Source organism: Nicotiana tabacum, chromosome 14, assembly GCF_000715075.1.
Source record: "Nicotiana tabacum cultivar K326 chromosome 14, ASM71507v2, whole genome shotgun sequence".
Taxonomy (NCBI): domain Eukaryota; kingdom Viridiplantae; phylum Streptophyta; class Magnoliopsida; order Solanales; family Solanaceae; genus Nicotiana; species Nicotiana tabacum.
Window position 1 is genome coordinate 48,581,941 of NC_134093.1, and position 21,614 is coordinate 48,603,554.

The 21,614-nt window shown below is 38.6% G+C and overlaps 1 protein-coding gene across 1 annotated transcript; it reads right to left on the reverse strand.

Moving 5' to 3' along the window:
• Nucleotides 1-19,367: 19,367 nt before the first annotated feature.
• Nucleotides 19,368-20,419, reverse strand: LOC142168930 (uncharacterized). Its single transcript, XM_075230106.1, has 2 exons — nucleotides 19,847-20,419; nucleotides 19,368-19,652 (listed from the first exon to the last, which is right to left on the reverse strand). The coding sequence occupies exons 1-2, from the start codon at nucleotides 20,417-20,419 to the stop codon at nucleotides 19,368-19,370; spliced, it is 858 nt and encodes a 285-aa protein (XP_075086207.1).
• Nucleotides 20,420-21,614: the final 1,195 nt, after the last annotated feature.

Below are 21,614 nucleotides of genomic sequence, written 5' to 3' on the forward strand. Positions count from 1 at the left end.
ATAAGAGGGGATATTGTTATTAGGAAGCGATAAGAGTGAGTATTGTTATAACAAAGCGATATGGATGAATGTTTTTATTACAAAGCGATAAGGGTAGATATTGTTATTTATGGAGCGATAAGGGTGGACATTGTTATTTTGATGAAATATGGTGTACGAGGTGATATATGCCTTTGTTTCTATTTGTTAATTTTTTGTCAAGAATGGCTTTTTCTTACGTTGAGTTGTTATCACCTGCTTTAACAAGATTGTTGATATTGTACTCCATTATATATATATGAATACATTCTGATATCTATATATATATATATATATATATATATATATATATATATATATATATATATATATTGTACACAAGTTCTTTGACTAGTGAGTATCACATGACTTGAACCTCGTCACTACTTCACCGAGATTAGTCTTGATACTTACTGTGTACCGATTGTGATATACTCATATTACACTTCTATATATTTTTGTGCAGATCCGGGTGCTGGAGGTAGCATACCTCGTGAATGAGCTTGTGACAGATCGCGAGGATTCAAGGTAGTGTTGCATGGACGCCACAAGTACTTGGAGTCCACTTCTCTTATTTTATACTGTTGTATTTCCTTTCAAACAACATTGTACTTATTGAGACTCGATATGTATTCTGTTTAGAGATCATGACTTGGTATTACATGATTTTGGAAAATCGACTTATGTACTTATGGTTTGGCTTCATTGAGACTTAATTCCGCAATTTATGTTAAAATTCAGAATTATTATATCTTTTCTAATATTTTGTATCATTATGTGACTGACTTACCTAGTCTTAGAGGTTAGGTGCCATCACAACCATTAGTGGGATTTTGAGTCGTGACACCAACTCCACCTCGAAAGGTTCATATTGACATGGAAACCTGAAACTCAAAATTAATGAGTACATCAAAGGGGGGACTTCCAAATGATACAAATGCAAGAGGTTCAAATATGTCTGAAAATGTTGAGTTATAGAATAACAAGCAGAACGACAGGGTATATTCGATCCTAGGAGTTCAACTTTTTATGAATGGGATCGACATAAATAAATACTCTCAACAATCGTGTAAACCAAGTGCTGCCCCGTTACCAATCCCTAAGAAGTTCAAAATGCCAAACATTCAAAAATATGACATAACATGGGTCCCGTGTGATCATGTCATGGCTTATACGACCGAAATCAAAAGGGATGATCTCACAAAGGAAGAAATTGAGTCTATACTCATCAAGAAGTTCGGAGAGACCCGAAACAAAGGAGCTATAACTTGGTACTCTCACTTACCAGAAAACTCTATTAGTTTTTTTGTTGAACTTGCATATACTTTTATCAAAGAATATTCAGGAGCACGAAAGGTGGAGACGTAAATGGAGGACATCTTAAAAATCCAACAAGGAGACACAAAGATGCTCTAGGACTTTATAGACTGGTTTCAGAGGAAAAGAATATTGCTCCCTACTGTGCCGAAAAATTGGGCAGCCATGGCCTTCATAAGAAATCTGAGTGAAAATAATTTGAAAGATATAAGGAGTCTAAAAGATAGTCTTCGGGAGTTTCCAGCTAAGACGTGGAATGACGTGTATCACAGATACAACACAAAGCTTTGAATAGAGGAAGATATATCAACACTCCCCAAATTTGGTGTAATTGCGCCCAGTTACCCCTTTTTATTCACACATGTATTTTTATGATTTTATGACTTACGGGATTGGTTAATTTTATTCCAGGAAGCTTTTAGGTTGATTTGGACCATTTGATTCTTGGCATAGAAGCCTCTATTAGAAATGTTGACCAAACATTGACTTTTATGAAACAATCCCGAAACAGTATTTTTATGGCTCCAATAGCTTTGTATCGTGATTTCAGACTTGGGCGTATGCCCAAAATTGATTTCGAAAGTACGTAGGTTGATTTATGTGGTTTTACCAACATTTGGCAATTTGAAGTCAAAATGTGTGACCGTAGGTTAACTTTTAGATATCTAGTTCAAAATTTAATTTTGGGACTTAGAATAGGTCCGTTATACTATTCAGAACTTGTCTGCAAAATTTGGTATCATTTAGCGTTAATTTGATAGGATTCAGACGTTTAGTTGTAATTCTAGAATTTTTTTAACTTTAGTTTAAAATTCATGTGTTTTAGTGTTCGATTCGTAGTTATATATGTTATTTTTCTATTTTGATCGCGCGAGCGAGTTTCAGACATGTTTAAGAAGGTTTTGAATTGAAATTGAACTGCTGGTGCTGCTGGTGCTCAGGTATCACAATTGAGAGAACCATCATCGTAATTGCAAAGGTGATAGTAGGGGCTCAGATGTCGCACTTGCGACTTCCCCTTCGCATTTACGAAGTCTGCCGGATTTTTCCGTACTTCGCATTTGCGAACATTTGTTCTCTTTTGTGAGGTTCCCAGTATCACCATTGCGAAGCCTTTTATTGCAAATGTAATGATGCTAAAGGCTATCAGGTTTTGCAAATGCGAGCCCTGGTCTGCATTTGCGAGGGTTCACAAATGTGAACCATGTGTCGCAAATACTACAACTGCAGCTAGTACAAAGGGCTGGGAGACGGGATTTTTGAAAATATTCTCTTATTTTTGAACGCCAGACTCGGTAAGAGGCGATTTGGAGAGGGAATTTTTACCTACAAACTTCGGGCAAGTTATTCTAATCTATTTCTAATCATATTCCATCAATATATCATAGATTTTAACATCACAATCATGTGAATCAAAGTGAATTTGTGAAACTTTGTCAAGTTTTTGAAAATGAAGAATTTGAGTTTTGAGAGTCGATTTTTACTCAGATTTTGGAACTTATCACATATATGAACTCGTAGGGTTTTGATCGGGTGGGCCCCGGGTTGACTTTTGTTGGCTTTTGAGAAAAGTGTAAAGATCATAGCTTTATCTATTGTAATTGATTTCCCTTATATTGTTTAATGATATTAAGTCGATTTTGGTTAGATTTGAGTAGTGTGGAGGCAAATTTTAGGGGAAAATCTATTTCCGAGAATTGGATTGGCCTAGTTAAGGTAACTATCTTGCCTAATTTTGTGTGGGGGACTACCTATTAGGATTTGTACTGAATTGTTCAATTGTGTTATGAGAAAGCCGTGTATGCATGGTGACGAGTGGGTATACGGGTTGTACGTGGTATTTGACCATTTTAGGCTACTTAGACTCCTTCCATGCCTTAATTTAATTGTCATATCATGTTCTAAATTCTCATAGTCAATCTATTTTTACTCCTTACATGCATTAAATGATTTCGTTAACATTTGTTCTACATCCTAATTGATAAATTGCTCTCATGCTTTACTTGAACTTGTTGCCTCTTTTATTGTTCATGTATCTCTTTCATTGTTGATTATTATTATTTGAAGTTATCGTTCATGTTATCCCTTTCGTTGTTGATTTCCATTATTTGAAGTCATTGTTATACATTATCTCTTCCATTGTGAGTTATTCTTATCTAATATCATGGTTATACATTATCTCTCTCATTGGTGAGTTATTGGTGTTGAAGTTGTGTAGGCCGTTATCACGTTGAGGCGAAATTGTTTATTGTTGAGATATCTTTCTTGTTGAGCATTTTACATTAATTGTTGTTGTTGATATTCTTGTACACGTTATGGTGGAGCCGGGGGCTATTGTTGTTTACATTGTTGATTGTTGGCAAGTTGTGATATATGAGCACTTGTGGTGTGAGTTTGATTGTGATGTGATATTAACGCACATGCGGCAGTATAAGTCTTGGGGTTGATGTGCATGCGGTGGTATAAGGTGGGACTTATGTGCGCGTTGCTTGTAGAGAACTACTTGAAGCCACACGACGTCATAAGGTGGGCTAAAGTGCGTATAGCTATTTCGGGAAAACTATTTTCAAAACCTATTTCAAATGTAAGGCTCACACGATGGTATAAGGAAGATTGTGATTGAAATTGAGAAATGTGAATATGAGACGGTACGTCGGTTGCAATTCTTGTGGTTTATCTCATGTTGCAAAGAGTTTTGGTGGGAACATTTCTTGTTGTTTTTGTTCTTCCTTGTTCTATCAGTTGTTGTCCACATATGATCATTTTGGTTCTCTTTAGTTGCTTCCTTTATGTTATTCCCATGCTTCAAATTTCAGTATTAGTTCATGCTATTAACTTGTTTCGTATCAGTTATATTTTCGCCTTCCATTATTATTCGTTCTTGTATTTTCATACTGTTTATTTATATCCTAGTAGGTGTCTTGACCTGACCTCACCACTACTCTACAGAGGTTAGGTTTGATACTTATTGGATATGTGGTATTCTCATACTATGCTTCTGCATATATTTTTGTGCAGATCTAGGAACGTCTGCTCATGCCGGACGCTAGAGTTGATTTGAGTTGTTGTTTTTGGGAGACTTCAAGGTATACCTGCTCCACGTCCGCAGGCCTCGGAGTCACATTCCTTTACTTTTACTACTATTGTATTTTTCATTCAGACAATGATGTAGTAGACATTTTATATTACTATGTAGAGCTTATGACTCTGTTCCACCGGTTTTGGGAGAGTGTATTGTTGAGATTCTATTTCAGGAGTTTATATCAATTTATCAAACTTGTTTTAGAAGTTGGTTCCTTATTTTTGTCAAGTTATTATCAAATGTTAGGCTTACCTAGTCGTAGAGAGTAGGTGCTACCACGACGTACTATGGAGGTAAAATGGAGTCGTGACAAGTTGGTATCAGAGCTCTAGGTTCATAGGTGTTACGAGTCATAAGCAGGTTTAGTAGAGCCTTGCGGATCGGTACAAGGATGTGTGTACTTATCTTCGAGAGGCTACAAAACTGTTAGGAAAACTTCACTTCATTGATTCCTTATCGTGCGAATTAGTTGACTTCGAAAACTGAATCTTTGACTTCTATTCTCTCACAGATGTGAGGACACGCACTGCTGGATACGACGATCAGACACCCGTTACCCCTCCTAGAGCTTCGAGAGGTTGGGGTCGGGGTAGTGGACGAGAAAGGTCACGTGGTGCAGCTAGAGCACCTACCCAAGCTGCGACATAGGAGCCACTGGTAGCTTCTATTGGGGGACATGAAACCGAGGCGCGTTTTTCCACCCAAGCACTTCAGGAAACCCTCGCACAGTTCTTGAGCATGTTTGGTACTCTGGCGCGGGCAGGGTTGATTCCACTTGCACCAGCCACATCTTAGGTCGGGGGAGGAGCTCAGACTCCCATAGCCCGAACCATAGAACAACTGGTCCGGTTTATCAGGTCCTAGAGGTTATACCAATACATCCCATTGTTTTGGTTAAACAGCGGTCAGGACAATAACATCTGATGAGGAGGAGGATCTTAGGCTTGAGAGGTTCAATAAGTATCACTCTCATACTTTTAGTTATTTAGCTTTATAGGATGCACAAGGTGGTTTTGAGGAGTGCCGCCATATTCTCCGCACCATGGGTATTGTGGAGACAAGCGGGGTTGCTTTCACTACTTTCCAGATATCGGGAGCAGCGTATCAATGGTGGCGAGTGTATGAGGAGGGTAGCCCGGCCGATGTAACCTCACTTACATGTTCTTGTTTTCATAATTGTTCTTGAGAGAGTTTGTTCTTCAGAACCTTAGGGATGCATGGCGCGTAGAGTTTGAGCAGCTGTGCCAGGGTACTATGACAATGTCAAAGTATGTTGTCCAATTCAGTGATTTGTCTAGACATGCACCCGCCTTGGTTTCTACAGTTGGAGAGCGAGTCCGTCAATATATCAAGGGGATCAACTATGGTATTAGATTCAGAATGGCTCGAGAGTTTGAGATAGATACCCCATATCAGCAGGTGGTAGAGATTGCACGGAGGTTGGAGGGTATGCGGGGCCATGAGAGGAAGGACAGGGAGACCAAGAGGCCTCAAGGTACAAGGGGCACTTTAGTGGTGGCCACGCTGCAGCTCTGGCCCATCATGGTAGAGGCTGTGTGAGCCGTCCAGTTCACTCACAATTCCATCTTCTAGTGGTGCTCCGGTTATTCCGAGATCTCAGGTTGCACACTTTGCTCAGCCACTTTCTAGAGCACCTCCTGCATGGGGTGCCTTCAATGGTCAGTCCAACCGACCAGGCCCAAGCCAGTCCCAATAACCACGCCTACCGAGAGCTTTCTTTTATTTTGTAGATACCTGCCATATGGTTAGAGACTACCCAGACTTAGGAGGGGAGCACCTCCACAGACTACTCAAGCTCCACAGATTCAATCAGGTCCACAGACTTCTCAGGCCATGATTACTGCCCTAGTTACCGCTCCACCCGCACATCCAGCTAGGGATGGGGGACGAAGTGGTAGAGGTCACCCTAGAGGGGGAGGCCATGCCAAATTTTATGCTTTTCCAGGTAGGACGGAGGAAGTTGCTTCAAACTCAGTCATTACATCTATGGTTCCGATTTGCCATAGAGATGCATAAGTCTTATTTGATTTGGGATCCACTTATTTATATGTGTCATCTTACTTTGCTTCGTATTTGGATATATCTCGTTATTCTTTGAGTTCTCCTATTTATGTGTCCACGCCTATGGGAGATTATATTATTGTTGACCGTGTGTATCGGTTGTGTTTAGTTATTATTGGTTGTTTTGAGACTAGAGTTGATCTATTATTGCTTAGTATGGCAGACTTTGATGTTATCTTGGGAATGGATTGGTTGTCACCCTATCACGCTATCCCAAATTGTCACACCGCGGCTATGAAATTGGCTATGCCAGGTTTTCCATGATTAAAATAGAGGGGTGCATTGGATTATGTTCCTAGCAGGGTTATATAATTGTTAGAGGTTCAACAGATGGTTAAGAAGGGGTGTGATTCTTATTTAGCCTTTGTGAGATATGTTAGTCCTGATACTCCTACCGTTGAGTCAGTTACGGTAGTGAGAGACTTCCTAGATGTATTTCCAGCAGATCTTCCGGGCATGCCGCCGGATAGGGATATTCATTTTTGTATTGACTTGTTGCCGGGTACTCAACCTATTTCTATTCCACCATATCATACTGAAGGAGTTAAATGAGCAGTTGCAAGAGTTTCTTGATAAAGGTTTCATTCAGCCTTGTGTATTTCCTTGGGGTGCTCCGGTCTTGTTTGTGAATAAGAAGGATGGTTCTATGCGCATGTGTATTAATTACCGGCAGTTGAACAAGGTTACAGTGAAGAACAAGTATCCGTTGCTATGAATTGATGACTTGTTTGATCAGCTACATGGTGCGAGAGTGTTCTCAAATATTGATTTGCGGTCAGGTTATCATCAGCTAAAGATTCTGGATTCGGATATTCCGAAGACTACCTTTACTAGTCGGTATGGTCATGAGTTCCTAGTGATGTCATTTGTGCTGACCAACCCCCCAACAACATTTATGCACTTGATGAATAGTGTATTCCGGCCATATCTTGATTCATTCGTCATTGTATTTATTAACATCATCTTGGTGTACTCCCGAATTCAGGAAGATCATGAGCAGCATTTGAGGATCGTGCTTCAGACCTTGAGAGAAAAGACGTTATATGCAAAATTCTCAAAGTGTGAATTCTGGCTTGATTAGGTTTGACCGGGTATTATCGCTATTCGTAAAGGGTTTCTCCTCTATTGTTGCACCTATGACCAGATTAACCCAGAAATGTTTTCTTTTTAGATGGTCCAAAGAGTGTGAGGCGAGCTTTCAATAGCTCAAGACTGCTTTGAATACAACCCTAGTATTGGTGTTGCCTCTGGGTTCGGGGTCTTATACTATGTATTGTGATGCATCACGTGTTATCCTTGGCACGGTGTTGATGTAGGACGTTAGGGTGATTGCCTACACGTCTAGATAGCTGAAGACTTATGATAAGAATTATCCGGTCCACAACTTGGAGTTGGCAGCCATTGTTCATGTATTGAGGATCTGGCAGCATTATTTGTACGGTGTCCCTTGTGAGGTCTTTATCGACCACCAAAGTCTACATCATATGTTCAAACAAAAAGATCTTAACTTACGGTAGCGGAGGTGGTTAGAGTTGCTTATGGACTATCATATCACAATTCTATATCATCCGGGGAAGGCCAACATGGTGGCCGATGCCTTGAGTCGAAAGGTAGAGATTTTGGGCAGTTTAGCATATCTACCGGCAACAGAGAGGCCACTAGCCCTAGATGTTCAATCCTTAGACAACCAATTTGTTAGATTCGATGTTTTGGAGCCCAGTCTAGTTCTTCTTACATGGTTTCTCGATCTTCTCTGTATGAACGCATCAGAGAGCGTCAGTATAACAACACCCATTTGCTTGTCCTTTAGGACACGGTTCAATACGGCAACACCAATGAGGTTTCTAATGGAGATGATAGTGTGTTGCGGATGTAGGGCCGATTATATGTGCCTAATATGGATTGGTTGCGTGAGTTGATTCTTGAGGAGGCCTATAGTTTGCGGTACTCTATTCATCCGTTGCCGCGAAGATGTACCAGAATTTGAGGCAGTACTATTGGTGGAGGAGAATGAAGAAAGACATAGTGAAGTATGTATCTTGGTGCCTAAATTGTCACCAGGTGAAGTATGAGCATCAGAGGCCAGGTGGTTTGCCTCAGCGACTTGAGATTCCTGAGTTGAAATGGGAGTGTTTCACCATGTTCTTCGTTGTTGAGCTCCCACAAACTCAGAAGAAATTTGACGTAGTATGGGTGATTTTGGATAGGTTGACCAAGTCGGCTCATTTCATTTCTATAGTGACTACCTATTCTTCAAAGCAGATGGCTCACGTTTATATCCGTGAGATTGTCTGACTTTATGGTGTACCGGTATCGTATTTTTGGAGAGCTGTACAACGTGAGCTTGGCACATGGGTTAAGTTGAGTATGATATTTCACCCCAGACGAACGGAAAATCCAAGCGCACCATTCATATATTGGAGGATATGCTTCATGCATGTGTTCTGTATTTCAGGGGTTCTTGGGATCAGCTCTTGCCACTTGTGGAGTTTTCCTACAACAATAGATACCAATCGAGTATTCAAATGGCACCTTATGAGGCCCTATATAGGAGACGATGTTGTTATCCACTTGGTTGGTTTGAGACGGGAGATGGTAAGTTATTAGGCACATATTTGGTTTGAGTTGCCTTGGAGAAGGTCAAGTTAATCCAGGATTGGCTTCGTACAACCCAATCTAGATAGAAGATTTATACAGATCGGAAGGTTCATGATGTTGCATTCATGGTTGGAGAGTGAGTCTTGCAAGTTAAGCCCTATGTACATCGGACCTTTTGAGATCCTTGAGAAGGTTAGTGAGGTGGCCTACAAGCTTGCATTGCCACCTAGTTTATCTGTGGTTCATCTGGTGTTCCATGTATCTATGCTCCGGAAGTATTATGGTGATCCATCTCATGTTTTAGACTTCAGCAAAGTCCAATTTGATGAGGATTTGACTTATGTTGAGGAGCCTGTGGCTATCTTGGACAGACATGTCCGGAAGTTGAGATCAAAGAACATTGCGTCAGTGAAGGTTCAATGGAGGGGTCACCCGATCGAGGAGGTGACCTAGGAGACCGATCATGACATGCGGAGTCGTTATCCTCATCTATTCACCACTTCATGTATGTCCATATGCACGTTAGAGGACGAACATTCATTTTAAGAGGGGGAGAATGTAACGACCCGATTGGTCGTTTTGTGTAACTACTCCCCGTTACCCCTTTTTATGCTTCACACATGTGTTGTTATGATTTTATTACTTTCGGGGTTGGTTAGTTTTGTTCCGGGAAGCTTTCTTGTTGGTTTGGACCCTTTGATTCTTGGCTTAGAAGACTATTAAAAATGTTGACGAAACTTTAACTTTTGTGAAAACGACCTTGGAATAGTGTTTTGATGGCTCTGATAGCTTCATATCGTGATTTCAGACTTGGGCGTATGCCCGAAATTGATTTCAAAAGTCCGTAGGTTGATTTATGTGGTTTTGCCAAAATTTGGCAAGTTGAAGTTGAAAAGATTGACCGTAAGTTCACTTTTAGATATCGAGCTCGAAATTTGATTTTGGGACTTGGAATATGTCCGTTATGCTATTTAGAACTTGTCTGCAAAATTTGGTATAATTTGAAGTTGATTTAATAGGATTCAGATGTTTAGTTGTAATTATAGAAAGTTTTGAACTTTACTTTGACATTCATGCGTTTTAGTGTTCGATCTGTAGTTATAGATGTTATTTTTGTGCTTTGATCGCGCGAGCAAGTTCATAAGATATTTTTAGACTTGTGTGGATATTAGGTTTGGGGCCCTGAGGGCTCAGATGAGTTTCAGACATGTTTCAGAAGGTTTTGAATTGAAATTGAACTATTGGTGCTGTTGGTGATCAGGTATTGCAATTGCAAGCACCATCATCGCAATTGCGAATGTGACAGTGGGGGCTCAGATGTCGCAATTGCAACTTATCCTTCGCATTTAACCTTTGTTCGCATTTGCGAAATTTGTTCGCTTTTGTGAGGTTGCTAGGTTCGTAATTGCGAAGCCTTTTATCGCACATGCGATTGTGGTTGACGCTGTTAGGGTCCGCAAATGCGATCCCTAGTCCGCAAATGGAAACCATGTGTCGCAAATGCGAACCTGTGTCGCAAATGCGACAATTGCAGCTGGTACAAAGGACCCTTCTCTTATTTTTAAACCATAGACTCAGTAGGAGGCGATTTGGAGAGGGAATTTTCATTTACAAACTTTAGGTAAGTAATTCTAATCTATTTCTAATCATATTCCATCAATATATCTTAGATTTTAACATTAAAATCATGTGAATCAAAATGAAAATTTGTGAAACTTTGTTAAGTTTTTGAAAACTAAGAATTTGAATTTTGAGAGTCGATTTGGACTGGGATTTTGGAACTAATCATACATATGAACTCATGGGATCATGAGTAGTCGGAATCTACCATTGGAACCGGGTTTTGATCGGACGGGCCCTAGGTTGACTTGTGTTGACTTTTTGGAAAAAGTGTAAAGACATAACTTTATCTATTGTAATTGATTTCCCTTGCATTGTTTGATGATATTAAGTCGATTTTGGTTAGATTTGAGCCATGTAGAGTTTTTGGGCAAAAACTATTTTTGAGAGTTGAATTGGCCTAGTTGAGGTAAGTATCTTGCCTAACTTTGTGTGGAAAAACTACCCCTTAGGGTTGGTATTGATTAGTTCATTTGTGTTATGTGAAAGCTGTGTACGTAAGGTGACAAGAGGGTACACGGGTTGTATGTGGTATTTGACCGGTTTAGGATACTTAGACTCCTTCCATGCCATAATTTAATTGTTATATCATGTTCTAAATTCTCATAGTCTATCTATTTTTACTTGTGTTAGTCTATCCTTACATGCCTTAAATGATTTTGTTAACACTTTTTCTACATTCTAATTGATAAATTTCTCTTATGCTTTACTTGAACTTGTTGCCTTTTTTATTATTCATGTTATCTCTTTCATTATTGATTATCATTATTTGAAGTTATCGTTCATGTTATCCCTTTCATTGTTGATTTTCGTTATTTGAAGTCATTGTTACACGTTATCTGTTTCGTTGTGAGTTATTCTTATCTAACATCATGGTTATACATTATCTCTCTTATTGTTAAGTTATTGGTTTTAAAGTTGTGAAGGCTGTTATCACGTTGAGGCGAAATTGTTTATTGTTGAGACATCTTTCTTGTTCTTCCTTGTTCTATCAGTTGTTGTCTGCATATGATCACTTTGTTTCTCTTTAGTTTCTTCCTTTATGTTATTCCCATGCTTAAAATTTCGGTATTAGTTCATGCTGTTAACTTGTTTCGTATCAGTTATTTCTCCGCCTTCCATTATTATTAGTTCGTGTATTTTCATATTATTTATTTATATCCCAGTAGGTGTTTTGACCTGACCTCGTCACTACTTTATCGAGTTTAGGCTTTATACTTACTGAGTACTATTGTCGTGTACTCATACTATGCTTCTGCATATGTTTTTGTGCACATCCAGGTATGTCTGCTCGTGCCGGACGCTAGAGTTGATTTGAGTTGTTGTTTTTGGGAGACTTCAAGGTAAACCTGCTCCACGTCTGCATGCCTCAGAGTCACATTCCTTTACTTTTACTGCTGTTGTATTTTTCATTCAGACAGGGATGCAGTAGACATTTTAACTTACTCTGTAGAGCTTATGACTCAGTTCCACTGGTTTTGGGAGAGTGTACTGTTGAGATTCTATTTCAGGAGTTTATATCAGTTTATCAAACTTGTTTTAGCATTTGGTTAATTATTTTTGTTAAGTTAATGTTAGGCTTATCTAGTCGTAAATACTAGGTGCCATCACGACATCCTACGGAGGGAAAATGGGGTCGTGACATTTGGAAATAGGGAGAGAAAGGGATACGACCATCAACCTAAAATGATACGCAGGCGAGAAGATCCAGGCACCAAGATTCCAAATTGCGATACGAGCCCTATTTCGGACCCTTGCATTGAGAAAATGACTAGAGGCACAAGCCAAATAACGATGATAGAGGCTCCAGGCAAAAATGCAGCTTCCATGTTTAGTCTTCTCCTATACCTTTGAATATGTCTTGAATTTTGAAATGGTTTCATCAACGCAATGTCAACAAATCCATTTTCCTTTTACATGTTGATCACCCTCTGCAAGGCCGGTTGTGTATTCATAGATCTTATGTTCCAAATCAATATCTTGATCATCATTTAGATTGTTGATTAAAGTGCTTCTTTATTTTGAGCCTGCTTATTGCCTTTTTGACAACCCTTAGCACTAGCTCTAGGTAACAAATTTGCCTCCCTTGCCACTTCTTTAAAGTTGCCTGTAATTGATTCATCATCTCCTTCCTCCTCAAAATGTTTCTACTCCACCAAAGCTTTCTGAACTTTCACATGTGTTATATTATGTGTAACTATGTCATGTAATGTTTGAATTGGGGTCTTCAATGGTTCATTGATTTGCAATTGCATAGACTGCCCAGTTCTTGAAGTACAAGCCATAAGCATTGCCTCAATGGCTCCTGGATGCTTAGGCACAATGGCATGTTCAATCTAACCTTGTGGAATCCTGTTGGGATCCTTAATCACCTTAGAATGCTGCTCCATAACACCCAAAGCCTCCTCAATTGCCTTTAAATACAAATAAGTAGACCCTATGTTGGGGTTTACTATTTCATTAAGTGCAGAAATCATTGTTCCATTTGTTTTAGGGGCCTTGCCATCAACTGTTTGTTGGTGTGATCCAACTGTATCCCCTAAGACCTCCATATTAACATTATCAAGTTGTCCAACACCTGAAATCTCCATCGGATCCCCAGCTGCTAAGTCACAAACCTGAACTATTCCCGTAGGGTTTACTGTTCCATTGGTCTTCTTATTCCAGATGCTTCAACCACTAAACACTCAATGATTTTAGCTGCTTTCGGAGATCCTTTATCGACTCTAGCTGGTAGCATTGAATACTAATTCTTAGCTCCTTGTTAATCTTCAACCCTACTGGGTAGTACCATGTTGATCCTTGGTCCTGGCATTAGAATTTGATTCAGTAATATCCTCCATCAACTCCACTTTATCACTCCACAAAGAATAGACTTTGTTTGTAGCTCAAGGTGTGTCAGTTTTCTTGGATGATTCTTCTATCATTTGTGAAAGTATTTCATGATATAATTGATTCATTATCACATTTAATACTTATTTAGGATACCCAATCAATCGTCCTTTACTTATTTGCAACCTCTCCAATCCCTGCATAACTAGGACTAGGGTTTCTTTCTTTTGCTGCTACACTAATCCTAGCTTCCTTAGGACTGAAGCTGGGATTTTGATCATTCTCCAGTTCTTGTATTTCCTTTTCTTTAATAGGATTATCCTCCTTGCCATCAGTGATCATCAAAGCTTGTTGCTCGTCTTTCTTAACTTCCAAAGCATCAAATTTGTTCCTTGTAGCCAATGTCTCATCATTGATCTTCCCCTTTAATTTTTCACCCTCTTTCTCTTTGTAGCAACAATTATGTGGCCTCTCTTATGTCTTTCTTGTTTGTTCTGCCTTCTTTGCATCCATTCCTACTTTGTAGTATTAGGAATAGATTTCTCAACTACCTTACCACTTGATAATACCTTTGTAGTTTTAGCTGCAGTACCTACAACCTCCTTTCCTTTACTATGCTCACCAACAACTTCATCAAATATCCTATGTAGTTCAGGATGAATGATCCAACATTCCTGTTCATTGTGACCTTGTTTATTTCAAGTTTTGCAATACTTAGTCATGTAATCATACTTAACTTTAATCCACTTCTATTCTTATGGGCCCGTTTCGTCTTCTTTTCCTTCTTATACGATCTTAATTCTTTGAGGTAGATTAGCTAATAAATTAACCTTACCATAGCTAGGTCTTGTACCATTTTCTATAGCCATATCAATATGTAAAGTCCTACCCACAACTCTAGCTAATGAAAAAACAAACTACTTACCAAAAAGGAATCCTGAAACGGAATCCAAGCAATAACTATGGGTGTCTCCTCTTCAGGCTTCCATCAAGGACTCCACTTAGTGTATCTCATCTGCCACATATCACCTTGAGCTTTTAAATAAAAGGCTAGCTTTGACAACAAGTGAATGTAATCCTCCATAACTGATAATTTGATGAGGACATGTGAATTCTCAATCAATCTAATCGAGTAGGAACCTTTTAACTCACATTGAATTGGTATAACTTTACATAAGTCTTGGATTACTGGCTTACCATAAGTAAAGTTGTAATCCCTGTTAAGCAAAAGAGTGCCTCACTTAAGTCTTCTTCCAATTAATAATGGGTTCTCTATTAAGATATTCCACATGTTCTAGGGTTACGTGTCAGAGTGGTTGAATGGGAGCATTTAATGCTATGGGTTTTACTAGTGAGTATAGTGTTGGATTGGATTAGGGTTTATATATGTTAGTGGGGGATGTATGGGTGGAAGAGATGACTGACAAACCTCCAAAAGAGGCTGGCCAGTGGCCAGAGAGTCCATGGGAGAAGTTTCGAAGAAAACTTGCCTCAAAATCGCCTGGAAATCGCCAGAGCTTCTCTCTCCTCACACGTGTGTGGTTTATGTTTTAGTGATTGTAAATGTTTTTTATAGCAAATATACCACTAAGATGGTTGCTTAGTTGTATGATTTATTAATAATCAAAATAAAATACAAAATATCAGGAGGTCTCACAAAGTGAAGATAATTAAAAAAAGAAGGTACATCAATCCTATTACCAAAGCTAAGTATAGTACTCAACTTTGGTAGAACATAATGAACTGTTAGGCCATGCATATAGAGAATTAAACATTGCCAATCAACTGCATGGCCATGATATGTCCAAAGTGTGCATTCCATGCTGCAAAATTGTACAAACGAAACTGAACTTGAGCACTTCCATTACTCACACATCAAAGCCTCTAATTAAGTGTATTTACCCATGATATAGCCCAGAAGTGAGCTAAACCATACGCAATTAAGTGTAGCTTCAAAGTACAGCACAATGACACCTTTGTGAACCAATAACTTTGCTCCTTTGATTCATGAGTGTACCTGACAAATATGTATAAGAACCAACTAAATGTAGCTTCCTCATGTCTGATACTAGAAACTTGTGCCTGGAAGCTCCTCTAGATCGTCAAGCAGCCCGCAAATGGCTTCCAAAATTCATGCCCATATTTTGTAAACTGGGCAATATCTGCTTCTTGTGCAATGCTTTGAGCATTGTGCTTTCCCTTTTACTGTTGTAACCTATTTGTAGAGCCTCCAAAAAGCTTATGATACTAAGGCAATCATACCATAATATGTATAACTGTCCTTCAATACCAAAGTGGTACCCTTTGATAGTGTGATTTCTTGGTATGATTTTATGAGGCTTTTTGCACATCCCGTTTTGTGTTAGTTTTAGCTGGCCTATGTAGTGGTTTCACCTACTAGGATTGAGCATCAAAGATTCTAATACCACCCTAGTATGCTTGGCCATAACATAGAATCCAGCTTCATCAAAAGTACCTGCAAAACAAGGAATTAGGTTAGTATAAAAAGCCTTTCTACTCTCCTCCATAAGTAATTGAGCAGTAACATCAACAACAACAATAACAACAGACCTAGTATAATCCCAAAAGTGGAGTCTGGGAAGGGTTGTAGGTACGCAGACCATATCACTACCTTCAAGAAGGGAAAGAGATTGTTTTCGAAAGACCCTCGTCTTAGGAAAGATAAAAGGAAGGGCAACAACAATCACACCAGTTATAAAACCTAAGATAAAATAGAAAGATACAAACCTAAAATTGAGTATTGTAATAAGAAGGTCGAAATGAAAGCAACGACACGTAATCACATAAATCAAGGAATACGAAAGTACATAAATAACGCTAACTCATATACTAAAGTCACTATTACAGACTTTGATATATAAAGGATTTGAGCGGAAAGTGACATATATTATCCTTTGCTTGCGATCATCCCATATCCTCCACTCCGCATAACTACAATGATTCCCCTCATCATCTTCATATCTTCACAAATCATACTTATCTAGAGTTTGGCTTGGCAGTTCTATCCCTAAAATAGGGTATTTTTTATTTGACACTAATCAGGATCTTCCTTCCCATGACATCCAACTCCTCAAATGAGTTTACCTGTATAATGGTTTGTTTATCCAATCTGTAATTAGCTAGATGATTTGCTAATTTATTACCTTCCCTCAACACATGTTCAACCTAAATATTTCCCTTAGCCATTAGAGTTTTAATTTCCTCAACCTGATTGCAATACTCCAAGGCACTTCCTCTAGGACTCTTTGCATCAGTAAAGAATCAGTTTCAATCAAACATGGAGGAAACTATGATTGACTTATGTACCTGAGAGCTTCCAATATTGCCTGAGCTTCTGCTATATTATTTGTTGCATCTTCTATTGCATCTGCCTGTGTATATATGAGATCTCGAATTCCATCCCTTATACAAAAAGCATATGAAGCTCCTTCATTATCCCCTCTACGTGCACCATCTGTTTTGCATTTAATCCACCCCACATGAAGTAGAAGCCACTGCACCTGAGTAAACTTCAACTTAGGGACATGATTCAGTAGCTTATCATGTAGGTCTGGCCATTTAGCAGTAACTCCTGTGAAATTTGGCTTTCTCACCTTTAACCTCATATGTATAGAGGTTGAAATTTGAATGATCAACTTGTTGATAGATACAATCGTCCCATGCATACCTGAATTACTCCTCTTCCATAAATGCCATACTATCAGACCCGGAATAGCATGATACAATGCCTTCAAACTTGTATTCACTGGCCTTTTCCACAATAACTTGTACTAACTGTTTTCCTTCAATATTGATCCATGTAGGATCGCCAAAGTATTTATAAACAAATTTGGATACTGGTGACCTCAAAAAGACATGAGAAACTGTTTCTTCCTTAGTATTCCTACAACACCAACACCTGGATGTTCTAAAATACCCCAGCTTTAGGAATAAATCATCTAAAGGCAGCTTTGCTTTCCACAGCCTCCACAAAAAGAAGTTGACTTTATATAGCAATTCTTTTACCCAAATGAATTTGTATAGTTTACTTTCCTGTCTTCTTTTCCTTGTGTACCGCCAGGCAGATTTCACTGAGTGATTGGCCTTTATTTTCTAGCTTTCACCATGATTTATCCTTGATATTATAACACGATGGTGAATCAATAGACTCCAAAAGATACTCCACAATATATTCTAGAAGTAGTTCCCTCAATAGTTTTTCATTCCATGATCCATACTCCACTACCTCATCTACATAAACTATGGATTCATCATACCAATGCTCAGTTCTAGAAGCATGATAAAAGACAGCCAAGTCCAGTGCAATTATCATACTAGAAGAACTACCAATTTTCAATTGCCACCAAATTTGATGCTCCACCAAGTCCCTCATTTGTAGCATTTTCCTCCAAATATGTGAACCATCTCTCTATGGAACTAAGACTTCATTGATCTTCTTACAGTACTTTTTCTTCACAAAGGTTGTCCACAAAGTCTCTTTAGTTCTATAGTTACACCATTGCTTTGTAGATAAAGCCTTGGATACATCATGAAGTGATCTAAATCCAAAACCACCCTATTCTTCTGGCAAGCAGAAAGACTCCCATGATACACAATGCCTGGCTCTTCCATTTCCTAAATTACTCCAGTAAAACCTAGCAAACGTCTTGTGCAACTCATAATTACATATGCAGGTGGATTCACAGCTGACAACAGGTGAATAGGCATGTTTTCTAGTATATGTGAGATTAGAACTGCCTTTCCCCCAATAGATAGTAATTTTCCATTCCATGATTGTAGTCTTTGCTACACTTTGAATATTATGTCCTTATAGAAATCCTTCTTCCTCATGCTATAGAATATTGGACATCCCAAATATGTAAATGGGAAGGGGTGTCTCTAAAATTCAGTAATGAGGTGCACTGTGTTAGCTTCTTCTGCAGGAGACCCTTCTGTCCTGAAGCTGGTTCATACTCCTCCAATTCATTCATGATCAATTGAATTGCCCCATAGTGTAAAGAACTAAAGATAATTGTCCCATCTGCACAGGAGAGGTAATTGATATTATGACTCTAATTTGGTATCCCAAACCCTATAAAGTTAGGGTTATCAAACAATGCATCCAATGCTCAACCAAGCACTTCAACAGCTAAGAAGAGCAAAGGAGGGGATAGAGGATCAATTGCCTGTCCATTGAATAAAACTGAGTACCATTTATTTGAAACCGGTCTGAACACCATATCATGAACACCTCACCAAATCCCATTTGCCTCAGTACTTTAGTGAAAAACAACCATGAAACCGTCATAGGCCTTAGCCATGTCCAGTTTGATCACCACATTGGATGGCTTACCTATTAGTCTTATTTTAATTACTATTTCTAGTGTTAAAAGAATGTTCTCCACTATACTCATCCACTTTACAAAGGCAGCTTGATTAGGAGATATAAGAGTAGGTAATAGATAAACCAACCTTTCATGAATAACCCTTGATATGATCTTGTTTGATAAATTACTCAAACTAATTGGCTTCATATTAGAAAAAATAGCTACATTCTTCTTCTTAGGCAGCAATATAAGGTTGGTATGTATAATGAATTTTGGAAGCTCAGCACCACATAAGAAAGCCCTTACCATGTTCAGTACATCTTCACCTATGATATCACATGCAATATGATAGAAATGCCTAGTGAAAACATCTGGATCACTTGTACTGTCCCCATTTAGACCATAAACAACAACCTTGACCTCCTCTATTGTTGGTTCTTCCCACAACCTATCATCTTATTTTTTAGAGATCATCTTTGGTATATGATTGATTATGTCAAAGGTTGTTGATGTCCTTTATTCAGTGATTGAGCTTGAATGAACTCCACAACTTCCTTAGCTATGTCCTCCTGTGATTCAATCCAGTTGTCATTGTTATCCAAGATTCTAGACACATGAAGTTTCTTCCTTTTTCCTCTAACATGAGCATGAAAGAATTTGCTATTCCTATCACCATCCTTGAACCACTGTATACCAGCCTTTTGCCTCCAGAATTCTTCTACTAGATGGTAATATTTAGTGAGATCAGTTTCCACCTCGTGTAATTTAGCTCTATTCTACATTGTTGGATGAAGCTCAAACTCTATTTCATGCCCTTTTTAACATCTTCCATGGTTGTAATCTGTTTGAATTTGTCACTAAATATCTCCTTGCTCCAAACTGTCAATACATTCTTTACATTCTTTATCTTGTTTTGAAACAAAATGAAAGGGTTGCCCATACTATCAATGTGCCAATTCTACTTCACAACCTTCAGGAAAGTATCATGCTTTGTCCAAAAGTTAAGAAACTTGAATGGCTTCTTAACTTGGACAATGTCAACATTGCAAGATAATAGTAAAACAACATGGTCAGAAACATACTTGATCAAGTGCTCAACCTCCAAAGCTGAAAATAAGTCTTGAAATTGTTGATTAGCCAAGTACCTGGGAAGTCTATTAAATATACAATCCACATCCGACTTCCCATTCCACCAAGTATATAGACTCCTTTTAAACCCAAGATCATATAATGCACAAGTGTCCACACAATCTTCTACTTCACTCAGATAAATAGGAAGACCACCATACTTCTCCTCTTGAAATAGAATAACACTGAAATCACCACCAACAAGCCAAGGTGAGTCCATGTTAGAAGCAAGGTGATACATAGAGTCCCATAGTTCAATTCTCTTCATAGCATCACATTTAGTATAAACAAGTATAACTATCAATTCTTTTCCTAGGATTCTATGAAACAACTTTAGAGTCATTTGTTGTTCCATATCCATAACAATGTCCAAATAAATATCCGCATCAACAAAAGAACATATATTTTCATTCATATTTTCATAGGTGTAATGAATCCCTAACTTTCTTCTATACTACTCAAGCTTGTTAATGTCTTGCCAACGCTCCATCAATCCAATAAAATAAAAGTTATACTTTCTATGAAGGTTAAGCAACCTATTGAAAGATTTTTGTGTGTTTATCGACATCACATTACAAACTAGAGCATTATCCATAGGATTATTTCTTCATAGAGATCCCACTTCTCTTTGGTTGCACCCTTATAGGTACAGTCTTCTCCTTTTGTTTCCTTGTATGTTTCCCAGTTGATATTTTTGTGTCAACACTTCTGGGTGAGATGTCTCCATCCCTAATTACCTGTTCAAAGTTGGTAGCCGTTGATTCTTCTTCAATATCCTCACCTAGGTCTTCTTGTTCACCCTTGTTATCATTTACCAGGTGAAGAGCCATGGGATTTGGTTCATTATTTTTGGCTGTTATTCCCAGTTACCTTTGACCCATGTTTTTAAAGAGAATTCCCTTAGCCAATATACCACTGGCAACACAGAAAGTTTTTCCAGCTAAAATTCCAGGATCATCAACTGTAGGAGCTGCAATTTGAATGGCATTGTTGCTCTGCCAGTTTCAAATGTACCTGCCTTAGCAAAAAGTTCAATTTGATCATGTGACTTCACTGTAGCCTCCTTTAACACCCCAGCATTCAATACCTTAGCACTCATTGCCTCTTGTATTGCCTTGAACTGAAGATTGTAGACATCACCCAACCTAGGATTCACTGTAGCAGGAAAAGCAAAGTTACTATTCCATTTTCTTTTGATACCTTATTTGTAGTTGTTTGATGAGTTGACCTCACTGTATGCTTTAATACCTCTCCCTAAACATGCCCAACTTGGACATCACCTGAAAGCTCCACCGAAACACCTCCATCTTTGGCCAACACTTGGACAATACCACTAGGGTTTACTGTTCCATTGCCTTTCTTCTTAGCTGAAGCCTCACCTAGTGATCCACTAATGAAACTAGCCTCTTTATATGGTCCTTTCCCAGCTCTAAGTGATAGATTAGCTGGTAGTTTCCTTCATCAACTTCAACCCTAGTTTGTGAACCCTTAGGGTTTACTGTAGCATTATGGATTACAACATCCGCTAGTTGCTCTTGCGTGTTGACTCTTTCGGCCTTGCTCATGAGACTAACTTTTGTAGTTGTAGTACCCTCCATGTTCTTTACTTC